The sequence below is a fragment of the Chiloscyllium punctatum genome, chromosome 11 (genome assembly GCF_047496795.1).
Source record: "Chiloscyllium punctatum isolate Juve2018m chromosome 11, sChiPun1.3, whole genome shotgun sequence".
Taxonomy (NCBI): Eukaryota; Metazoa; Chordata; class Chondrichthyes; order Orectolobiformes; family Hemiscylliidae; genus Chiloscyllium; species Chiloscyllium punctatum.
In genome coordinates this window covers 11,031,289-11,053,067 of record NC_092749.1, presented here as the reverse complement: position 1 = coordinate 11,053,067, position 21,779 = coordinate 11,031,289, and the positions used below count along the sequence as shown (strand labels likewise).

At 40.7% G+C, this 21,779-nt stretch overlaps 1 protein-coding gene across 1 annotated transcript in view; it reads right to left on the bottom strand.

Annotated features, from left to right (window-relative positions):
• col12a1a (collagen, type XII, alpha 1a) overlaps positions 1–21,779 on the bottom strand; it is a 267,414-nt gene that overhangs the window by 37,800 nt on the left and 207,835 nt on the right. The window contains exons 51-56 of the mRNA XM_072580290.1: positions 21,343–21,501; positions 18,650–18,727; positions 16,614–16,700; positions 15,992–16,045; positions 14,826–14,921; positions 704–757 (exon numbers count right to left, since the gene is read on the bottom strand). Of these exons, the coding sequence (XP_072436391.1) occupies positions 704–757; positions 14,826–14,921; positions 15,992–16,045; positions 16,614–16,700; positions 18,650–18,727; positions 21,343–21,501 (528 nt within the window). The remainder of the gene's footprint in view (positions 1–703; positions 758–14,825; positions 14,922–15,991; positions 16,046–16,613; positions 16,701–18,649; positions 18,728–21,342; positions 21,502–21,779) is intronic.

Sequence of the window (21,779 nt, the reverse complement as noted above, 5' to 3'; positions counted from 1 at the left end):
GCATCATAAAAATGATCAGACTTAAGCAAACTATTGCAGCTTGTATATTGAATGGACTGTTCTATGTCAAACGCACTGGCCCAGCACAGACCAGTGCAAGCCAAACTCCCACAATACCTTGCTGAGAGGTACTCCTGGGTACAAGACAGGATGAATATAATTTAAAGTATTTATTACGCTCTGCTTTCAAGTTTGTCCAGAAAAAGGTCAAGTCACCATAGTATTACCAGACCATAGGGCTGCTCTCTCATCAGAGAGAGGGGACTGGTGGTGGTTTAACCTGATCCACGTGCTTCAGATAAGGGGAGAGGTTAAGAAGGTCAGTCTTTTATGGTAACCTCAGCTGGTGAGGGAATTGAACACCACTGATGTCTGCATTGCACATCTGCCGTCCAGCTATGTGGCTTTCCTGTAAGGCTGAAGCTCCTACTGCACTGTTTTATCAAGCAATCACAGCATTGGATCGATGGAGAGTGATAAACTCCCTTTACATTCCCGTCAAGCAACTCTAGGATTAAGCACAGTTTTACCCCAGCCTCAGAGGAGCATCCTTTGCGTTCCTTCCACTACCTGTACCAGTCACGTAGCATCTATCAGAATTAGGTTTCCATTGCAAATCAAGTTTAACACTGCAATCTCACCAGCCTTTGCACTACATAGTAACCCCAGAGAAAATAAAAGAAGAAGAGCAAAAGTGACTTACTTGCCGGCCTGGCAATCCCGGTTCTCCTGAATCACCTTTCATTCCAGGGCGTCCCTGTAACAGACATAGCCCAGATCATAAGCACAGCAAAGAAAATGGCCCATCAGAAACAGTTTCCCAGTAATCTCAATTGAATGAAAGCACTGACGGAGAGAATATAACAGATTTAGGCCATTCAGCTTATTCTATCTTTCAGTAAGTTCATGGCTGATCTGTATCTTAATTCCCATGACCTGACTTTGTATTCAATCACTCAATCCCTTTATCCAGTGCAACTTTATCTCTTGAAAGCTTTAATTGTGCCAGCATCTACAGCCTCTTAGCAGAGTTCGCAATTTCAACTTTGCAGTGCTTCCTGCATTGCCTGGTTCCAATTTTGAGATTATATACGGTTACTCCAATTCCCTTACCAGAGAAAAAAAATCAATTAAACACAGATATTCAAGCAGTTGAAATGTTGGTTGTGTTAGTTAGTTTAATCACACTTTAATCAACTCCTAACTTTCTGCTTTCAACCAAACCTATCTTATGTCAAACCTCCTACAACTTCTAAAAAGAAAATACAGGCAGTTTGTAGATATAAATTGTAACTTATCTCTCGATATTGTTGCTAACAATTATTCTATTGATGAATACGTCAGTTCAGCCACACTCTAGGACATCGCTAAGGATCAGTGAAGAGAAAAATCTGTTCAATGTTTAATGCTTTGTAGATCCCCCTGATTTGAAACATTAACCTGTCTCCAACCAGATGATGACAGACCTACTGCATATTCAGCACTATTTTCTTCTCATTGAGATAGAAAGATAGATGGAGCAATGGAAATACTGACTTCCTTAATGTGATATGGGAAAAGCCAAAGATGAGAAATAGCTATTTGACCCATTCAACTCACCTTCTAGTCCCATAACTTTCACATAATAGCATCCAGCTGTATTTTCAATCTTCTCAGTTGTTTTTCCTTTACTATCTCACCTGACAGATTATTCCCAACATTTATCACTGTTTGAAGTAAATTCTTCCTCTGTCTGTTTTACGTTTACTTGTCAAAAATTTAAATAATGTCTCCTACACTTGTTTTCCTAGCTTGTTTTGAAATAATGAAGAAATGCTTCCCCCATTTCATATTTTGTATGTGTGAATATCCTTAAAGTGTCTTCATTTTTGGCTGGTGAATTTGGCTGCCTCTAATCTTGCCTCATAGCTCATCCTCTTTACATCTGGGACTAGCCTTGCTGAATCCCTTCCCAATGTATGAATAGCAGAACCGAACACTGCGCCAAGTGTGATCTGACCAGTGTATTGTAAAATCTCTGAAGAGTTATACTCTCTATTGTTCCATTCTAGTATTCTATCAACATTTTTACCATATTGAAAGTTAAAGGTCTGATGTTATTCCCAGGTTCCCTCTCCAAGTCTGTCTGTGTTATATCCATTTTCATTTATTCAACTCTTAGAATGTGTTTTTTGCCTGAAGCAAGTCTCTAGCGACATTATTCACTTTTCTTTTCTTTCCTGGAGGATGAGCATCACTGGCAGGTCCTGCATTTTGTACAGTATACATCCCTAATTGCACTGGAGAAGGTCAAAGTGAGCTGGTCTCTTGAACCACTTCTGTGTGATGAGGTACTCTCATAGCACTGGTGGGGAGGCTGTTGTAGGATTTTGATCCAGTAATGATGGAGGAACAAGGATATATTTCCAAGTCCATTAAGCACACTGCCCTTGTTCTGGCAGTGGGATAGGCTGTGCTACTAAAGACTGGATTAGTGGTGCTGGAAGAGCACAGCAGTTCAGGCAGCATCCAACGAGCAGCGAAATCGACGTTTCGGGCAAAAGCCCTTCATCAGGAATGATGAAGGGCTTTTGCCCGAAACGTCGATTTCGCTGCTCGTTGGATGCTGCCTGAACTGCTGTGCTCTTCCAGCACCACTAATCCAGTATTTGGTTTTCAGCATCTGCAGTCATTGTTTTTACCTTGTGCTACTAAAGAGTTACAGCAATGAATCTTAAAGATGGTACACACTGCAACTATGGTGTGCAGGTGGTAGAAATGAAAATGCAGGTGGTGGAAATGTGAATGCTTAAGGTGATGGACTGAATGTCAATTAAAATGACTCCTTTGTCATGGATGCTGCGAGCTTCTTAAGGAATACTAATGATTGAGAATTTGGCAAGGAAAGTACGATTGAATATCAATGGAAGATCTTTCTCTTTCTTGAATAATCTTTACCTAACTCTCGTGTGATATAAATGTTACTTGCTACTGTTTATCCCAAACTTTCATATTGCCATTGTCTTGCTGAATGGGGCATGGGCTGTTTAATTATCTAAGCAGTTGCAAATGGAGCTGAACATCATGCTATCATCAGTAAACAACCCGTTTCTAGTCTTAATGTGAAAGTCCTTGATGAAGTAGGGTTTTAGGCTTACACTACTGCCTGCTCCTTCTGTTCTTCCTATTTTAGTGTCAGCAACAAATCTGAAGAGCAATGTCTACACCAGTACTGCAAATTAGAAACAATGCGTTTTAAACACTGACTCAGTAGGACTTCACTCAACACCTACACTTAATTTCATATTGTTTTAACCAATTTCCTATCCAGGAAAAAACAATGCACCTCAAATTCCTGCGGCTGAAATTGCATTGGTTGTCTTTTGCTTTTTAAATTAGTTTAAAGGTAAGATGGACCGATAGTCAGACAAATAAATGGGTTGTTAACTGAAATGAGAACGCTATCTTAACCATAAACCAAGCGTCATTATGAAATACAGTGAGGCTGCACTGAATATGGTAGGAATTGTCAGTTGATAAAGTCCCACACAGGAGGTTAGTGAGTAAAATTAGGGTGCATGGTATTGGGGGCAAAGTACTAGATTGGATTGAAAATTGGTTGGCTGATAGGAAACAAAGGGTAGTGATAAACGGCTCCATTTCGGAATGGCAGGCAGTGACCAGTGGGTACTGCAGGGATCTGTGCTGGGACCGCAGCTTTTTACAATATGTTAATGATAGAGAAGATGGTATCAGCAATAACATTAGCAAATTTGCTGATGATACAAAGCTGGGTGGCAGGGTGAAATGTGATGAGGATGTTAGGAAGATTACAGAGTGACCTGGACAAGGTTAGGTGAGTGGGCAGATGCATGGCAGATGCAGTTTAATGTGGATAAATGTATGGTTATCCACTTTGATGGCAAGAACAGGAAGGCAGATAACTACCTCAATGGAATCAATTTTGGTAAAGGGGCAGTACGGAGAGATCTAGGTGTTCTTGTACACCAGTCAATGAAGGCAAGCATGCAGGTACAGCAGGTCGTGAAGAAGGCTAATAGCATGCTGGCCTTCATAACAAGAGGAATTGAGTATAGAAGCAAAGAGGTGCTTCTGCAGCTGTACAGCGCCCTGGTGAGACCACACCTGGAGTACTGTGTGCAGTTCTGGTCTCCAAATTTGCGGAAAGACATTCTGGCTATTGAGGGAGTGCAGCATAGGTTCACGAGGTCAATTCCTGGAATGGCAGGATTACCTAACACTGAAAGACTGAAGCGACTGGGCTTGTATACCCTTGAGTTTAGAAGACTGAGAGGGGATCTGATTGAGACATAGAAGATTATGAAAGGATTGGACACTCTGGCAGCAGGAAACATGTTTCTGCTGATGGGTGAGTGCCGAACCAGAGGACACAGCTTAAAAATACGGGGTAGACCATTTAGGACAGAGATGAGGAGAAACTACTTCACCCAGAGAGTGGTGGCTGTGTGGAATGCTCTGCCCCAGAGGGCAATGGAGGCCCAGTCTCTGGATTCATTCAAGAAAGAGTTGGATAGAGCTCTCAAAGATAGTGGAATCAAGGGTTATGGAGATAAGGCAGGAAGAGGATACTGGTTAGGAATGATCAGCCATGATCATATTGAATGGTGGTGCAGGCTCGAAGGGCAGTTCGGGTTGTTTGCAGGGAGAAGATGAAAGGCAGCAGCATCTGTGAATGCAGGGGTTTGACTGGCCCCACAATGGTGTTCAGAATATCAGGCAAGAAACTGTTTTGCTTTTAAATCTCCATTTAGATTAGATTAGATTACTTACAGTGTGGAAACAGGCCCTTCGGCCCAACAAGTCCACACCGCCCCGAATGGCCTACTCTTGCACCTATTGTCTATTGTCTATTGATAAAAGACTGAGGTTTAGCTTGCATAAAATCCACCCAGTAGTCACATGACAAAATGATATAGAGTCAGTTACTGACCAAAGCAATTAAACTCTATCTGGTAGTTAACAGCAGACCTCAATATGTGGTGAGGTATATACCAGTGATCAAGACCGTTTGGAACTGTATCTATGCCAAAGTCAGGCATATCCTTTTATCAATATGTAATTGCTGCAAGATTTTGTGGGATTCTGTTTAAAGTTCAAATGAGGGCAATCTTTTTTTAAAAAGAAACTAAAATCTAGAAGAGGTTTTGGATGGGAGAAGCCACTGTAAATAAATCAATTTATGTAATGGAAATGAGTGGTATGGTTCTCTCATTATCAGATGGTGCTGGAACCCAGAATGAGGGGGGAGGTATCAGGTGTGCCGTTGGAGCGAAACCATTTCTGAAAGATAGCACAGCACTGAAAGATGTCTATTCTGATTGATTTCTATGTTCACGGAGATGACATCAGCATCCGCTATGTTAACAGCCATCTCTGTGTCTTGTTCAATAGTTGTGATCTGTTTTGTCCTTGTTGCTAAGAGCACACATACTGGAGAGGCAAGCCTGACGAAAATTGGCCATGTATGGGTTTGTGGGTTGCTGAAGTGATTCGAACTCAAATGGAACACTACCATGGTAACCAGGCAATGAATGCAACAACATCTCTGTAGGAAGGAATGCAAACCTTATGATTGCTTGAAACAGCCACTTCAGCAGTGTGGGTTTATGTATGGTCTTTGCATCTATCTTGTTGGGATGGTTCTCAACCTCATTGACACAAAATTAAAAATGTAAAATATTTTTCTATCACTCTAATCTGTTGAAATAAATCTTGCCTTCAAAAAACACATTACACGAAGTTGTAAGTTACAAATAGATGATGCCTTTAAAGTTCAACTGTGCGACATTGGAGAACAAGTGCTGAAAATATTCAAGAGATATCCCTTTATCACCAATCTAATGAATGAACTGACCCTTATGTTTTAATGTAACTATTCAAGTTGGTGGATGAAGGACTTAAGGCAAATGCATTCAGCTTTTATATGTCGAGAGCACACCCGTGAAACATGCCCCATCTTGTAGAAAATTGAATTCTGTGTCAGGAACAGGAAAAGAGGGCAATGCTGGGGAAAGTTACATATAGCCATTTAAAGATTCCTCAGAAGTGCTGCAGTCCCAAATTTGTAAGAGTGACTCAGTGATTCCAGCTAATTTATATGATTACTTAAAGTATGGCAGCCAGTTCTACCTTCAAGGTCTTTGTTTCCAACTAGTGAGCAAGAGGCATCAGATCTGCTTTTTGGGAAAAAAGTGGGCCAAGTGGATTAAGTGTCACTAGGGTGTTACAGATATGATATACATAATACAGTGATGTTTTAAGACTGTGGTTTAAGTTAGGATACAAATTAAGGATCCATGTAACCTGTTCTGAAATCTGCCTGACGTTATTGCAGTTAAAGTTTAAAGGGCAGTTCGGGTTGTTTGCAGGGAGAAGATGAAAGGCAGCAGCATCTGTGAATGCAGGGGTTTGACTGGCCCCACAATGGTGTTCAGAATGTCAGGCAAGAAACTGTTTTGCTTTTAAATCTCCATTTAGATTAGATTAGATTACTTACACTGTGGAAACAGGCCCTTCGGCCCAACAAGTCCACACCGCCCCGCCGAAGCGCAACCCACCCATACCCCCTAACACTAGGGGCAATTTAGCATGGCCCATTCACCTGACCTGCACATCTTTGGACTGTGGGAGGAAACCGGAGCACCCGGAGGAAACCCACGCAGACAGGGTGAGAACGTGCAAACTCCACACAGTCAGTCACCTGAGGCAGGAATTGAACCCAGGTCTCTGGCGCTGTGAGGCAGCAGTGCTAACCACTGTGCCACCGTGCCGCCCACAGTTAGGGTCTCAAGCATAAATAATTAGCATTTCTACCTGCATATAAGGCTCATTTGATTCATATTGCCATACAGATGGGTTTTGTGATTAAAAAAGGTTTCCCAACATTTCCCAACATTATCACTGAACCACACTGACAGTGCTAAGCTGCCAAGATCCAAAAGGGAGAGAGCGAGCGAGATATGCAAACTCTCAATAGCCCACCAAATGGAACATTGCTGGGATCTCATGCTCAACTGAGTAGATCAAAAATTCATAAAGATTTGCACCTGGAAGATTGACCAACTTTGTGGTAGAGGGAGAATTGCCAGGAACAACTCCTACAGTGAATGACAGGCTTGTGGTTAAAGGTTACTAAGTTGGAAAAAGAAATGAAGGGAAGTAAAGCTTTGGAAGCTAAGAAAGGAATTGAACTGGAAAAATCAAATAAATACTTAAATGTCAGTTTAAAGTATCTATATGAATTGGGTTTTCTGCTGTATTTGAAGTAAAAGAGCGATGCTTTGTCCTGTAGTTTATAGTATAGCTGCCTACAAAAATAATACTCAGTTAACAGTGCTTTTGGTCCATTTGTTGAAGAAGTCTTAAACATGAAATTTTGTGTCATCCATTCAGCTGTTCATTCAAAGTTTACGTAGTTTTTTTTAAAAAGTTATTGATCTCTATGAGGATTGTAACAAATGAAACATTTAGATGGTAGTGATCATTTAACTAAGTTGGCTGCAGAAAAGGACAAGGGGCAATCTAAAATGAGAATAATTAATTCAGGTAAAATCAACTTCAATGGCCTACAAAAGCAGAAATTGCTGGAGAAGCTCAGCAAATCTGTCAGCATCTCTCCACAGATTTCCAGTATCCTCAGATCTTTGGTATTTATTCAAATGCATAAAAATGGTTCAGGCCAAGAGGAATCTGTAGCATGGATTAGTTGGAAATCAACGAATCGAACAATGAGCTGCCTTTAAAGGAGAGGGATTTCAAACACAGCCCGGGTACATTTGTAATGGGAAAAGGGACGGCAAACCATCTTCCTGGATTATGAAAGGGATACAAATTGAGATAAAGCATAAAGAGAGTGCTTGTAATAGATGTCAGATAGATAGTACAACTTAAACAAAAATTCCAGGCCGAGTGTAGATGGCTCATTTAAAAAGTAGGAGAAAGTGAAGACTGCAGACGCTGGAGATCAGAGTCAAAAAGTGTGGCGCTGGAAAAGCACAGCGTCCGAGGGGCAGGAGAATCGACGTTTCAGGTGTAAGCCCTATATCAGGAATCATTTAAAAAGTAGCCAAGAGAAGTAAAATGATAAATGGTCATGATAAATGGTTTGGTAATTCAAAAATCTTCGACAGATTAAAAAGTCAGTAAAAAGATAGTAAAGGGAGAACTGGGGACCATTTGACACCAAGAATGTCATTTAGAGTGGAGACAGGGGACAAGAGTGAGCTTTTAAATAAACACTTTACATCCTGTTTTAACCTAGGAAGAGGAGACAGTTCAAAGACTTAAAGGGTTTAAAATTAATAAAGAAGCATTGACAAAAGGATGCCTGTACTTAAATTAATAAAGAGGCATTGACAATAGGCTGCCTGTACTTAAATTAATAAAGAGCCATTGACAATAGGCTACCTGTACTTAAATTAGTAAGGAAGCATTGGCAACAAGGTGCCTGTACTTAAATTAATAAGGAAGCATAGGCAACAGGCTACCTGTACTTAAATTAGTAAGGAAGCATTCGAAATAGGCTGCCTGTACTTAAATTAATTAAGAGGTGTTGACAAGATGCTGCCTCTAACTAAATTAATAAAGAGACATTGATAATAGACTAGCTGTAATTAAAGTAATAAAGAGACATTGACAATAGACTGCCTGTGCTTGAATTATTAAAGAGGTGTTGACAATAGGCTGCCTGTACTTAAATTAATAAAGAGGCATTGACAATAGGCTGCCTGTACTTAAATTAATAAAGAGGTGTTGACAAATGCTGCCTGTAATTAAAATAATAATGATACATTGACAATAGACTGCCTGTACTTGAATTATTAAAGAGACATTGACAATAGATTGCCTGTACTTGAATTATTAAAGAGGCGTTGACAATAAGCTGCCTGTAATTAAGTTAATAAAGAGATATTGACAAGATGCTGCCTGTAATTAAATGAATAAAGAGACATGGACAATAGACTGCCTGTACTTGAATTATTAAAGAGATATTGACAATAGGCTGCCTGTACTTAAAGCTTATCAAGCATGAGAACTAGTGGAGATGTATGTACTGTTACTGAACAAGATGAGAGTCAAAATTGTAAAGGCACAGTCCATAATTTTCCAGGTTTCTCTATGATGAAAGGTGACTTTGAAGACTAAATTGCAAATGTTACACCATTCTTCATAAATATGAAGAGAAGACTAGCAACTACAGTCCAGTTTGTTTAACCCTGGTAATAGGCAGACTTTTAGAAACAATAATTTGGGATAATACTAATAGTCACATGGGTTAATTAAAAAAAGCAGAGCAAATTTGTTAAGGCAAATTGAGTAGCTTGCTTGAGTTTCTTGAGGAGGTAACAGGGTTTGTGAGGATAATGCTTTGATGTGGTCTCCATGGTCTATCTAGAAATGTTTGATAGAGTGACACACAATGGACTAGAGTGCAATCACAGTAAAGTCACCAGAGTCCCACTTTCTTATTAGGGAGAGAGAACTAGTGGTGAGCTTCATCTGATGGGCCACCATGTCTCAGGCAAGAAAGTGGTTGAGAACACAATACCTTCATGGTAATCTCAGTTGGTGCAGGAATTGAACCCATGCTATTAGTATCAGCCTGCATCACAAATCCAGCCAACTGAGTTTACCAAGTCCCATTCAGTGCAACAGCATGGAATAGGAGAAAGTGAGGACTGCAGATGCTGGAGATCAGAGCTTAAAAATGTGTTGCTGGAAAAGCGCAGCAGGTCAGGCAGCATCAAAGGAGCAGGAGAATCGACATTTCGGGCATAAGCCCTTCTTCAGGAATGGAATAGACAAGTTAGATATTATAGAGAAATGCAGGCAGAGTAGCAACTTCGATATAATATTGGCTGACTGACAGTAGCTAGACATAGTGGTGAATGGTTATTTTGCAGCATGAAGAAAAGTTTCTAGTGCAGTTTCCAGGGATCAGTGATAAGACCCCTACTCCTCCTGATACCTATTCATGACCTACATCGTGTTCTGCAGGACAAACTTCTAAAATTTACAAATGATACAAAACATGTGAAACATGAGAAGAATATTATAAAACTTCATGAGAAAGAAAGATATGTTAGTCAAATGGTCATACAAGTGGAAAATGCAATTTAATGCAGCAAGTGTGAAGCAATTCATTGTTATAGAAAGAGCATGGTGACACGATGCTAAATATAAGATGCAGTTCTAGCGGTGAAGCTGGTGCAGAAGCACTTGAGTATATACTTATACAATTTATTGAAGGTGGGAGGATAGACTGAAAGGACAATAACTAAACCTCTCAACATCCTAGGCTTTAACAGTAGGGATATACAGTATGAAGCAAAGAAGTTATATTAAACCCGTGTAAGACACTACAGTCATAGCGTCAGAGAAGTTAAATCATACAGTGAAGTTTAGAGAGGGGATGCAGAAACGATTCATGAGAATGTTTCCAGGGATGAGGAAGTTTAGTTATGTGGACAGATTGGAGAAATTGAGAATTTTCTACCTGGAAAGGAGAAGTTTGAAAGGAGATTTAACTGAGGTGTTCAAAATCAAGAAGGTCTGTAACATGACAAACCGCTCCTATTCATGGAAAGTTGAGAACAAGAGAGCAGAAATTCGAGGAGCAATTATGAAAGGCAAAACTATTTCAGAGAGTGAGTGGTTAGCATCTAGAATGCACTGTCTGATGAAAAAAAAGATGATTTACACAGGGTCACTTGACACTTTCAAAAAGATCATTCTCCTAAAACAACCACAAGATGGCAGGGGAAAGACCGGGGCATACAAATCAGTGAATTTCTTCAGAACAATAGTACAGACACAATAGGCTGATGCCCTTCCTCTGTACTGTAACCATTCTATGATACGGATAGGTATAAGACAATCAGTCTCTGGATACAGTTAAGATTAAAGTCTAAAGCTCCAGGCTGTAGAAGTATAAAGGTCTTTCACATGTGTCTTTCAAGGTAAGCTAATCTTGTTTGGTTTAGTTTCTAGCAATTAGGTTCTTTCCTCAGTATACATGAAATGATTAGCTAAATTATGGATTGCGGAAGCTGGCAATTGTATTGGGACATTTACAGTTACACAAACTTGGAAAGGGATTTCTATCTGAGGCTGGTCCGTTGCCATGACATTCATTCGAGTATTGCAGTGCCAATAGATCTTGTCTTACTCAAGACTTGATGCCAATGGAGTTGTGCCATGGATAAAGTAGCAGATTGTTGAGAGATTAATTGGAACTGAGGAATAGAAAATGCAATAGCTACACCACATTCTGCCTTGCACATTTATTAAAGCATGTTTCTTTTGCTATTCATGAATACAATTACCATAAACTGGTGTAACATCTATCACAAAGTCAAATCTTGATGTTTTAAAACTTATTTATTGAATTTCATCCATCTGCACAGTGTCATTCGGTGACACTGATGGAGACCTTTGTTACAATGACTTTGGTTGACCAAAGGTAAAATTTACATCTGGAGAAATGTATAACAGGGCACTTGGGAGTAATAGGGAATTAATGAGGTCTCTCTATTATCTCTTCTCTGGCATCTAGCTCATCGACAAAGCATTTCCTTGCTCGGCAAAGAACTGAACTCATTTTTCTTCTGAATGTGTCTTCATACATGTAACCATCAACTTGCTCAAAAAGCAGGGCAAATTTATTTGATGCAGAAAAACATCCCTTGGCATTGCAATGTTCCTAATTTCTTCACAAGGTGCTGTAGTCTGCCCTAAGTCAACAGATGTGGACCTGAAATCCCTTCATCCCTTATCACATGTGACATTGGACAGCACCTATGGTCTGGCATAGATGGCAAGAAACATTTTGAAACTAGTTACTTGTATTCATTGTTTTATTATCAGAAGCAACCAATTTCATATTATCAACAATTTGACAATGCTAACCAGGGCCCAAGTGACCGTCACTGGATGGTCAACTAATGAAATGATTTACCACTACCAAAGAAGGAAACTGACTGACCAAACCAGAGGGTTTTTGGAATTCCTTTCCTTAAAAGAAAGGGCATACAGAATTTTAAAAATATTTTTAATGCAAAATTAGATCGAATCTTGATTACCAAGGGGATAAAAGATCATCGGGATGTGTAGGAATGCAGATGGAGGTTAACATCTTAGTGAATGATAGAGCAAGCTTGAGAACGAGTTAACTGGTTGTGAATTCTCAAACTAGGGGCCATAAGTTAAGAATTAGAGCCAGACCAATCAGGAGAGACATTAGAAAGCACTTCGACTCACAAAGTGCAACTCTCTTCTACAAGTGGCAGTGGATGGTGGTTTAGTTAAGTTTAGATCTGTCATAGATCATTTTTGGTTGAGCAAAGGTATTAAGGAATATGGGAAAAAAACAGGTATATGGAGTTAGGTCACAGATAAGGCCTGATCTCATTGAATGGCTGACAGCTTGAGGGGCTGAATGGCCTACTTCTGTTCCTATGCTTCTCCAATGGTAGAGCAGGCTGAAGAGGCTATATGGACTACTCTTGTTGCTAGTTCACATGTTCGTTATAGTCCAGTCACCTTTTGCTCACTGCAATGCCGCATGAGAAATAAAGCTATTGAGAAATTTATACAAGTAATTTTACTTTTATACAAGTTTCAGATAACACTGTACACTATCACATTTTGATTCATTAAACAGTAAGCCCTTCATGAAAAGTTAACATTGTAATTTTTCTTGGAGGTGGAAAATTAGCCTTGATACTGCAGATTATCCACCTGTTGAATCTCTTCTATTTTAAACGTCACAAGACTGATACTGTTAAAAATCACATATGTTACAGATGATAGCTGATAGCATTGCTTGTTTGAGAAAAGCAGACCTAATCTATGGAATGCTTTGATAACTCCTAAACAGCAAAGACGCCTGGAAATGTAATCCGACTCACACCAGAAGTCAGGACTTCACAACAACATATTCTTTGTTAAAGAGAGTCTTCACTGGTGATGCAAACTAACCATTTAGCACTCAAGGGAAGAATACATGCAATGGAGACCCAGATCTACTGGTCAACAGTCATCTCCTGAGAACAGTCATTTTCCCCTCTCATTCCAATACTGTTTAGTGTTTGATGCCCCCCCCCCCCTCCCCGTCTCCCACCCTGACAATGTTTAGCACCCTCAATGTTTAGCTCTCTCTCATCTCCCCACTTCACAAATATTTTTAACTGCTCCCCTCCAACATGGCTTTCCCCACTTTACTGATTCTTTTGACATTGGCCAGATAGGAGTTGGGGAAGGAGTGTACAATGGGATAAGCTGTCTGGAGAGGCAAGGGGTGAACAGGATGGTTGTTGAAGCACATCTTGAACTATTTTGACATACCAGCTGATTTACTTCCTCTGGGTTTAATATGGACATGGGAGTTTAATGTGGATAGCTCGAAGTAAATCATGTAGAAAGCCAAGCTGAGTATAGAACAAACAACTAACAACTCCGTCATCTGGCCATCCGATCCTACTGCCATCAGAAGCGTTGATCAATCTGGGCTGAGTCAAATCAGAAATTTAAGTTGTTTATGTAAGTATCAAAGCCCATCAGCAATGAAAGCTGATTTAGAGGCTTCTCCCTGTATCAGATGTTTTGGGACTTTGTTTCATGTGTAGCATCTTCCAAATCCCTGATCAATAGCACATTAACGTACAAGGGTACCTTAATAGTGCACTAACCATTCAGGGGGTAATCTCCATCATAGTCACATAACCTGGTGACCTGGCAATTTATCCCAATTCCATCATTATTAGTGAGTCAAACTCCTGGAACACCTTACCTAACAACATTTTGGAAATATCTTCACAACAGGAATGTCAACTGTTCAAGGTACATAGAACATAGAACATAGAACATAGAAGAATACAGCGCAGTACAGGCCCTTCAGCCCTCGATGTTGCGCCGATCAAAGCCCACCTAACCTACACTAACCCACTGTCCTCCATATACCTATCCAATGCCCGCTTAAATACCCATAAAGAGGGAGAGTCCACTACTGCTACTGGCAGGGCATTCCATGAACTTACGACTCGCTGAGTGAAGAACCTACCCCTAACATCAGTCCTATATCTACCCCCCCTTAATTTAAAGCTATGCCCCCTTTAGAAGGCTCATCATCTGCATCTCGAGAGCATTAAAAGATAGGCAGTAAATGCTAGTCTGACTAGCAATGCCCAACCGTGAAGTGAGTTTTATACATGGGCAAAGATAATTCCCATGTGTGTGGTGGGGGGCGGGGGGGGTGTGGTGGGGGTGAGGTGGGGTGGGGGAGGGGAACACATTAATGAAATGTGTTTTCATCTTGACAAATCAGCCATGAGTTTGGGATTTGACAGTTACTGAATGCTTACTGGTCCAAAGCAAGTGTATCCTGTTTGAATTGAGTGAGATAAGCCAAAATTTGAAAACTTCAATGGTTAATAAAAGTACTTTGTGTCTAATTATGTCTTTTGTAAAACAATATTTAAAACCAGCTATTCAAAAGGAGAGGGAAGAATAAAATAAATATTATATATTATATGCCTTACAATTGAAGGACAACCATGAGAATTGTAATACAACTCTGGGAATGGTCCTGTTGTTCATTCTTGAAATTAAGGAAAGCAAACAGGATGATAATATTGGTGCAGTAATTTAAGGCACATTCACTACATAATTTTTCTCTCTATCTCTCTTGAAGATTGACAGTTTTTTTATCAACGTGTAATAATTCTGAACTGTTTTTAACTGTATACTCTAACAGAAATGGTTGGGGGTGGGAAATAAGGGATGGAAAAGAAAGCAGTTAGACTCACTGGTTCTCCTGGAAGTGAGAGCCCATTAGCACCCTGAGGGCCAGGGAGACCTTGTGCACCTGGTGGTCCGATATCACCACGTGGACCTGCTGGACCCTGCAAAACAGCAATGAGGAGGTTTCTCGGTGAGCTTTCTGCATGACAAAAGGAAAACACTATGTAGCTGTGACTGCAGGCATCTGCAGCCGTTATGTAAATCTGGACACTGCTCCAAACCAAATATGCATAAATTTCACCCGAATATTGACTTACACACCACGATGGCTTTGTTGGTAATTACATCAATCAGCATGTAATTGAACCACTACACAGTGCAAGTTAAATCTCTGCTAACTGACCTGCTATAAGGTGACAAATGCTGCAATTACTTACACAGCAAAGCCTGAAAGAAATCAATGTAACAATGTCCCTGTAATCCTGAGAGATGCCGATTGACTGAGTACTGCTATGAGATGTTGTGGTCCACCTGCAAGCTTAGCAGACTCGGCCTCAACTTAATTTCTCATCTGGTGTTTGACTCCTACAACACTCTCTCAATACTGTATCACTACCAGCTTGGATTAAGAGTCGACATTCAACCTACAAGACTGATAGTCACTGAATAATAGCTCAGGTGAAAGACATTTCCCCTTAGTAGAGGTGACAATGATGAAGAGGCACAGTCTTAAGACAGGTTTAGAGGGGATGTGAAGAAAACCAATTGTTTTGAAGCCAGAGGGAGGTGTGTATCTGGAATTCACTGTCTCAAAAGGTTGTACAAACGGGGGCCTTAATGACAGTTCAGAGTTATTTCAATGAACACTTGAAATGCCACAGCATACCAGGTGATGGGCCAAGTGCTGCATAATGGAATTGGAATAGATAGATGCTTGATGACCAGCAGGGATAGAATGGGTCAAAGGGCCTTGATCTGTGCAGTAAAACTTTATAACTCTATGTCCTAAGGGGGACAGGAAGGGAGGTATTAACCAGTGATCCCATTTGTATTACTGTCTGTTGGTCCATAATATATATTCACGATATTAGTTAAGGGTGAAATTGAGTTGGATTGAGAATAGACCCCGTTGAAGAAGAGCCTGATGACACTCCCAGCCATTGCACCATGGGTTTGCTGACAGCACTAGGCCTGAATAGCAGAATCAATTAACAGAAAGGAAGATACTCACAGGTGGTCCATGTTGACCCCTTTCTCCTCTTGGACCTTTGCTACCACTTTGACCCTGTCAATGGAGAAAAACCACAGAGAAGACAAAATAAGCACAGCTTGCATTTAATACACATGGATTCCCACCAACACTGAACGCTCCCACCTCCTCCCCACCCCCACCCCACCCCCCCCCCCCCCCAACCCGCCCCAGGCTCGTAAAATAATCAAGCAGAGAAGGAAATGTCTGAGATTGTCTTGTTTGGATACATTGGGTGGCTGAGTGGGTTTCATTACACATGGACACAATTAGTAAATTATACATATTCATGCATAAAAAATCCTGGCTCAGCATATTCCCTTATTTCTACATTAGGTAATTCATAATTGTTCAACACAATCCTTTCATTTTCGTTTCAATTTAAGCTACATGCACAGCGTATTTCTCTCTCTCTCTCTCTCCAAGACCAAGAGCTTTCTTGCTAGCATTTCAAGTACCATCAGTACTGATGCACCTGCAATGACTGCCCTTTTGCCACAATATCTTATTCTCTCTCTCCCTCTCCGTCTTTCCTGTTAGCTCAATGGATTATGTGAACTGCTTTCTAAGCCAGGAAATGAAAATGAATGAGGTATTTCCTTACAGAAGGTCCAGGAGGTCCAGGGGGCCCAATGCTGTCCTGAGCACACGTGCAGGCGTGTGGAAGAGCTGGACACTTTGCTTCATCTCTCTGAAGTCACAGAAAACACGCGATTTCATCAGACAATGAAGTAAGTCATTACAGGAAGAAAACCAATACAAAACAAAGTCATTCTCTATGTATGGCCATTGATGTAAAAAGCTATGAAGCCAAGTAGACAGCATTTTAAAAGAAAATCAAATAAAGCAGAGGCATCTTTTATGTGGAAGTCTACTTTGGCATTTATTCAACTTTAACTGATATTCTGTATTGTTATTTTTATTTGCATGCATCTTTGTTGGGAAGTTAAGGGCTTCTAAGAGCAGTAACAAAGATAGTTTCCTGCCAAATATCAGGTACAATACTTGGCACGGTTCCTCAGTCTGTAAATAAAACATGACCATGAAATACCATTTGATGAGTGTTGCCATTCCATGTAAAAATATAGAATCCATCTGTTTCTCCACACCAAATGATGCTTCCCTGGGACACCAGGATGATACAACCTGCCATCTTTCAAAACCAAAATGTGGTGCAATTTCACTATGATTCTCAGAAGATTGAAAAATATAGAAATGTGTCCATTTATTGCTGAGTTACCCATAACAAATTTGGAAGTGGCAGCATGCAGACAGGTAGATGGATATGTTCCCCATGTCACTGAATATTACTTGCACCAAAGATATTAGGAGTTTTGCACCAATTTGGAAATGTTCGTGATCACCTATTTCTGGTGATAAAGTACAATGAATCTTGTACTAATCGTTGGGAAGCATTCCATTACCTCAGTTATTTTGACACTAAATTTTACTGAGTGAAGCACAGCAAGTGGAAATAAAGTGCCTTTATGACACCAACTGAATGTGAGTAATCAACTCTACCTCTCCTGTAATGTTAATAAAGTCACAATGACTCAAGTGTGCATTGGATGCGGTTTTGCCAACTCCAGCTGTATGTTATCCTGGAAGCGTCATCACTTGAACTCAAAGTCAGCCCCACCTCTGTCACGATCCTGAAATTGGTCCATCACCCAGGGATACGGCATGCCCACTTAAGTTTGGGAGACTCACTGTTATCCAATTGGGCTGATATTTGGTGTTGGTGAAGCAGACCTTGTTGCCTTTTCCAATTAATGAGTGCATTTACTAGGGTTGGCTTATGAGGACAGACTGAGTAGACTGGGATTATATTTATTGGAATTTAGAAGAATGCGGGAGGATCTTATAGAACCATGTAAAATTATGAAGTCAACAGATAAGATAGAAGCAGAGAGGATGTTTACACTGGCCGGTGAAACTGGGACAAGAGGTCATAGCCTCAAGATTAGGGGAGGCAGATTTAGGACTGAACTGAGAAGGAACGTCTTCACCCAGAGGGTTGTGAATCTATGGAATTCTCTGCCCTGTGAAGTAGTTGAGGCTTCCTCAGTAAATGCTTTCAGAGCTAAGAAAGATAATTTTTTTGAACAGTAAAGGAATTAAGGATTACAATGAGAGGGAGGGGAAGTGAAGCTGAGGCAATGAAAAGATCAGCCATAATCTTTTTGAATGGGGGAGCAGGCTCAAGGGGCCAGATAGCCTACTCCTGCTCCCAGTTCTTATGTTTTCATTCTGAAAGAATTCTGCAGTGATTGGAACAAGGGCCAGGTAGATCTCATTAGCTATGAATTCCCTGATTGGGGTTTTTAACCTGGCCCAAACAGAGATCCCTGGCTGACAGATGATAATCGGGAGATTCATAGATTCTCCTCATTCTAGGGGCTGGCTCTGAACTGATTGGTCAGAGCCCATGTATTGTGCACGTGTAAATAAAGGGTTTCTTGTGACGGGATACTGGCTTCTGCGCAGTTATTTCAGAAAATTGTTTTGCTTTCCCGGCACTTTTTTTGCAACAGAAATACCTCCTCAGTTAATGAAAAACAGGCACCTCTGACAATTCAAGGAAAACACAAACAGGCCAAAACGCTGGCGTCTGTCACCTACTGACAGGTGGATACTTGCCATGGAAGGAATATCGCAGCATTTGTCTCTCATAACCCAACCCAGGCTGCAGATGATGTCGAAGCTTTGAATTTCAAACTATAATCAAAAGAGAGAAAAAAAACATTGAAGCAAATCAACAGATATTGTGGCAATTAGCCTGAATGCCCCTTGGTCTTGCCAATGGTCTTCACTCAAACCAATGTGCTCCATTTATTCCTTTCTAATGAAATGTTCATCAACTCGCAAAGCTATACCCTTTGGTTTTCTTCTCTCTCCTCCCTGTACAGACACAGTTGGAACTTTGGAGTGCCTATAGCATCTTCAAGTGTGTTACAGATTTCCAACATCAGTAGCACTTTGTTCTGTATTCCGTTCTGTCTTCGATGCTTTTATTTTGCCTAATACTTTTTCACTAGCTGATTGGAGTTTTTTTGCCCAATGATTTTCATCTCTTGACATTCATTTTTTTTTCCATGCATTGCTACAATGGCAGTCATTACAACTATCACTCTAGCCTTTCTTTGTTCCATTGTTTTCAATCTCATTTAAGCCTCACAGTTATTCCAGTTCTGAGCTTGACAAATAGCGTAATTGTCTATAGCAACAACTCAACACTGGGATATGCCATGCGTTACCAGAATTCTCTGTTCCTCACCTTAAATTCTCCAGATATTCCAATTATTGAAAATGGCCCATTAGACCAATTAATATTCAACAAAATGTTTCGCTCAATGTTTCTGTTGAATAAATTGTTCATGGATAGGAAAGTTATTTATAGTTGCTATTAGACTGCAATGATTTTACCCCGGTTTTGTGCTCTCCTTTTATTCAAACCCATGGGAAGGTGCACCTTAAATGCTGGAGCTTGACACAAGCTATTCATTGAGGCAGAAGTATCTGGTCCACAAGAGATTAGATAAAAGGCAGAAAAACACTGGAAACCCGACAGCCCGGTAAACATTTGCAATGATGTCCTCCAACCTTGGAAGTTGGGGAAGTTCCGGGAAACCTATCTGCGTACATTTGCAACTCATCGCAAGCCCAACGGGTGCCCGTTCCCAATATAGTTCATTCCAACTACATTCAGAGAGCTAGCTATATGCATCTGGCAAGATAACCTTTTTCCAGGACCTTGGCGTGAATTCAGAGCAAGCAATGCACCGTTAAGGTATGTGAACGGTTGAGTTGCAGTGTATGTTTCTCCAAGTGGAGCAAAGCTAACATAGGGGAGGAGGGTCTGTTGGGAAAGGAGAAGAACTGACCCGGGAAGCATTGGGGTCATGTCTTCTCTTTGCTGACAGGATGCTCAATCACCCCATGATGTGTGAGTGGGTTGTCAACTTTCTGCACGCCCTATTGCAAGACTTGCCAGGATCCTCATGTGTGCATGAGTGTAATAGGCTAAGGATCGTGAGATTGCACATGAACATGTACTCTGCTCCTGGTTTGGAGTTTCACTCGCTTCTGCACCCATCTCCAACCTGATGCTCCAAGCCTGAAAATTATGCCCAAAGTCTATTTGCAAAGTTACATCTTTAAATGGAGCACAGACCATTGGCCTACAATTGTGGATGAGGCCTTGATCAGAATCAAATTCAGCACTGTAAAACACTATCCCATAAAATGGGAACCCATTCCTGTATACCCATGATACCAGAGATTGGAGGACAAATGGTGCATTTTCTTTTTACCCAAAAAGGATCAATGATAAATGCCTTCAGACCCTTAGTCTCACACAAGGTAACAAACATGCTCCTGCACCATCTTTTATACACTGGAGAAATTTGTTTTTCTGATGGTTATATGGACAAAAGGCACAATATAGCTGTGTTTGCTCACTAAAACATTTAAAACTAGAAATGTTCTCCTCCCACAGGCAGATCTTGATTTCATCTCTGGCACGCTGTTGAGCTATTGGAACAGAGGAGAATTAACAGATTGGAGAAGGACTGAACTGAAGCTTCCAGGATTGTTGATTCTAAATAGAAAAGCAATGGGGGGCATGTATAGTCACACATGGTTGTCGCTGGTATTAACCCACACTCACCCAGTTCTGGTAGAACCCCCATTTGGGTGTTTAACACTTAAGCTTTTGAGAAAAGGGCCAACTTAACCAAAAATAATTTCAGTTTCTTGATGAAAGTTTGTGAGAAGATTTGTAGCTCGGGTGCTCGTTGTTGTGGTTCTGTTCGCCGAGCTGGGAATTTGTGTTGCAGACGTTTCTTCCCCTGTCTAGGTGACATCCTCAGTGTTTGGGAACCTCCTGTGAAGCGCTTCTGTGATGTTCCTCTGGCATTTATAGTGGTTTGTCTCTGCCACTTCCAGTTGTCAGTTCCAACTGTACATTGCAGTAGTCGGTATATTGGGTCCAGGTCGATGTGCTTATTGATTGAATCTGTGGATGATTGCCAAGCCTCTAGGAATTCCCTGGCTGTTCTCTGTTTGGCTTGTCCTATAATAGTAGTGTTGTCCCAGTCGAATTCATGTTGCTTGTCATCTGCGTGTTTCATAATCAGTTTCTTGATTATGTGACATAACTGTACCATTCAGAAAAAGTAGCTAATAAATGTTGATGTCAGTTAACAGCTTGGCATATACTCACGCCAACTAGTTGGGTATCAAATGCTCTGAACAATCAAAGATCGGCAAGGGAGGCAAAGAAGTATCGAAAAGGTTAGCACCTTTAACTCAATGAAATTGTCGTCACTTACTGGAGCCGACCTGCCCTTTGGTCCTCTAGTTTTTGCTAGTTTTCCAAGAATTTCGTATCCATCGGTGGAAATGTTACCGGGCGGATTTGCCGTCTTCTCTTCAACCTCTTCACAGTCCACGATCAGTTTGACAGTGTTCTGGTTCACCATGATATGAACCTGCAAAGGGGACATTGGGAAAATGGGAGTGAAATTCACATTTCACAGAATGATGTACATCTTTTTTGTATTCACGAAACGCAAGGATACACTAAACACAGCGTGACCCCAGTTTCGTGTCTCCTTAGTAAACTTGGTGGCCTTACTTTCAGCTGCCTGAACATTAAACCTTGGAATCTCATACTTAAACTTGTCCTCCTTCCCGCCTTTGTAAGACTTTTTGAAATCTGCATCTTTGACTAAGGTTTTGGGCTGTGTGTTCAAATATCTCCTCACAT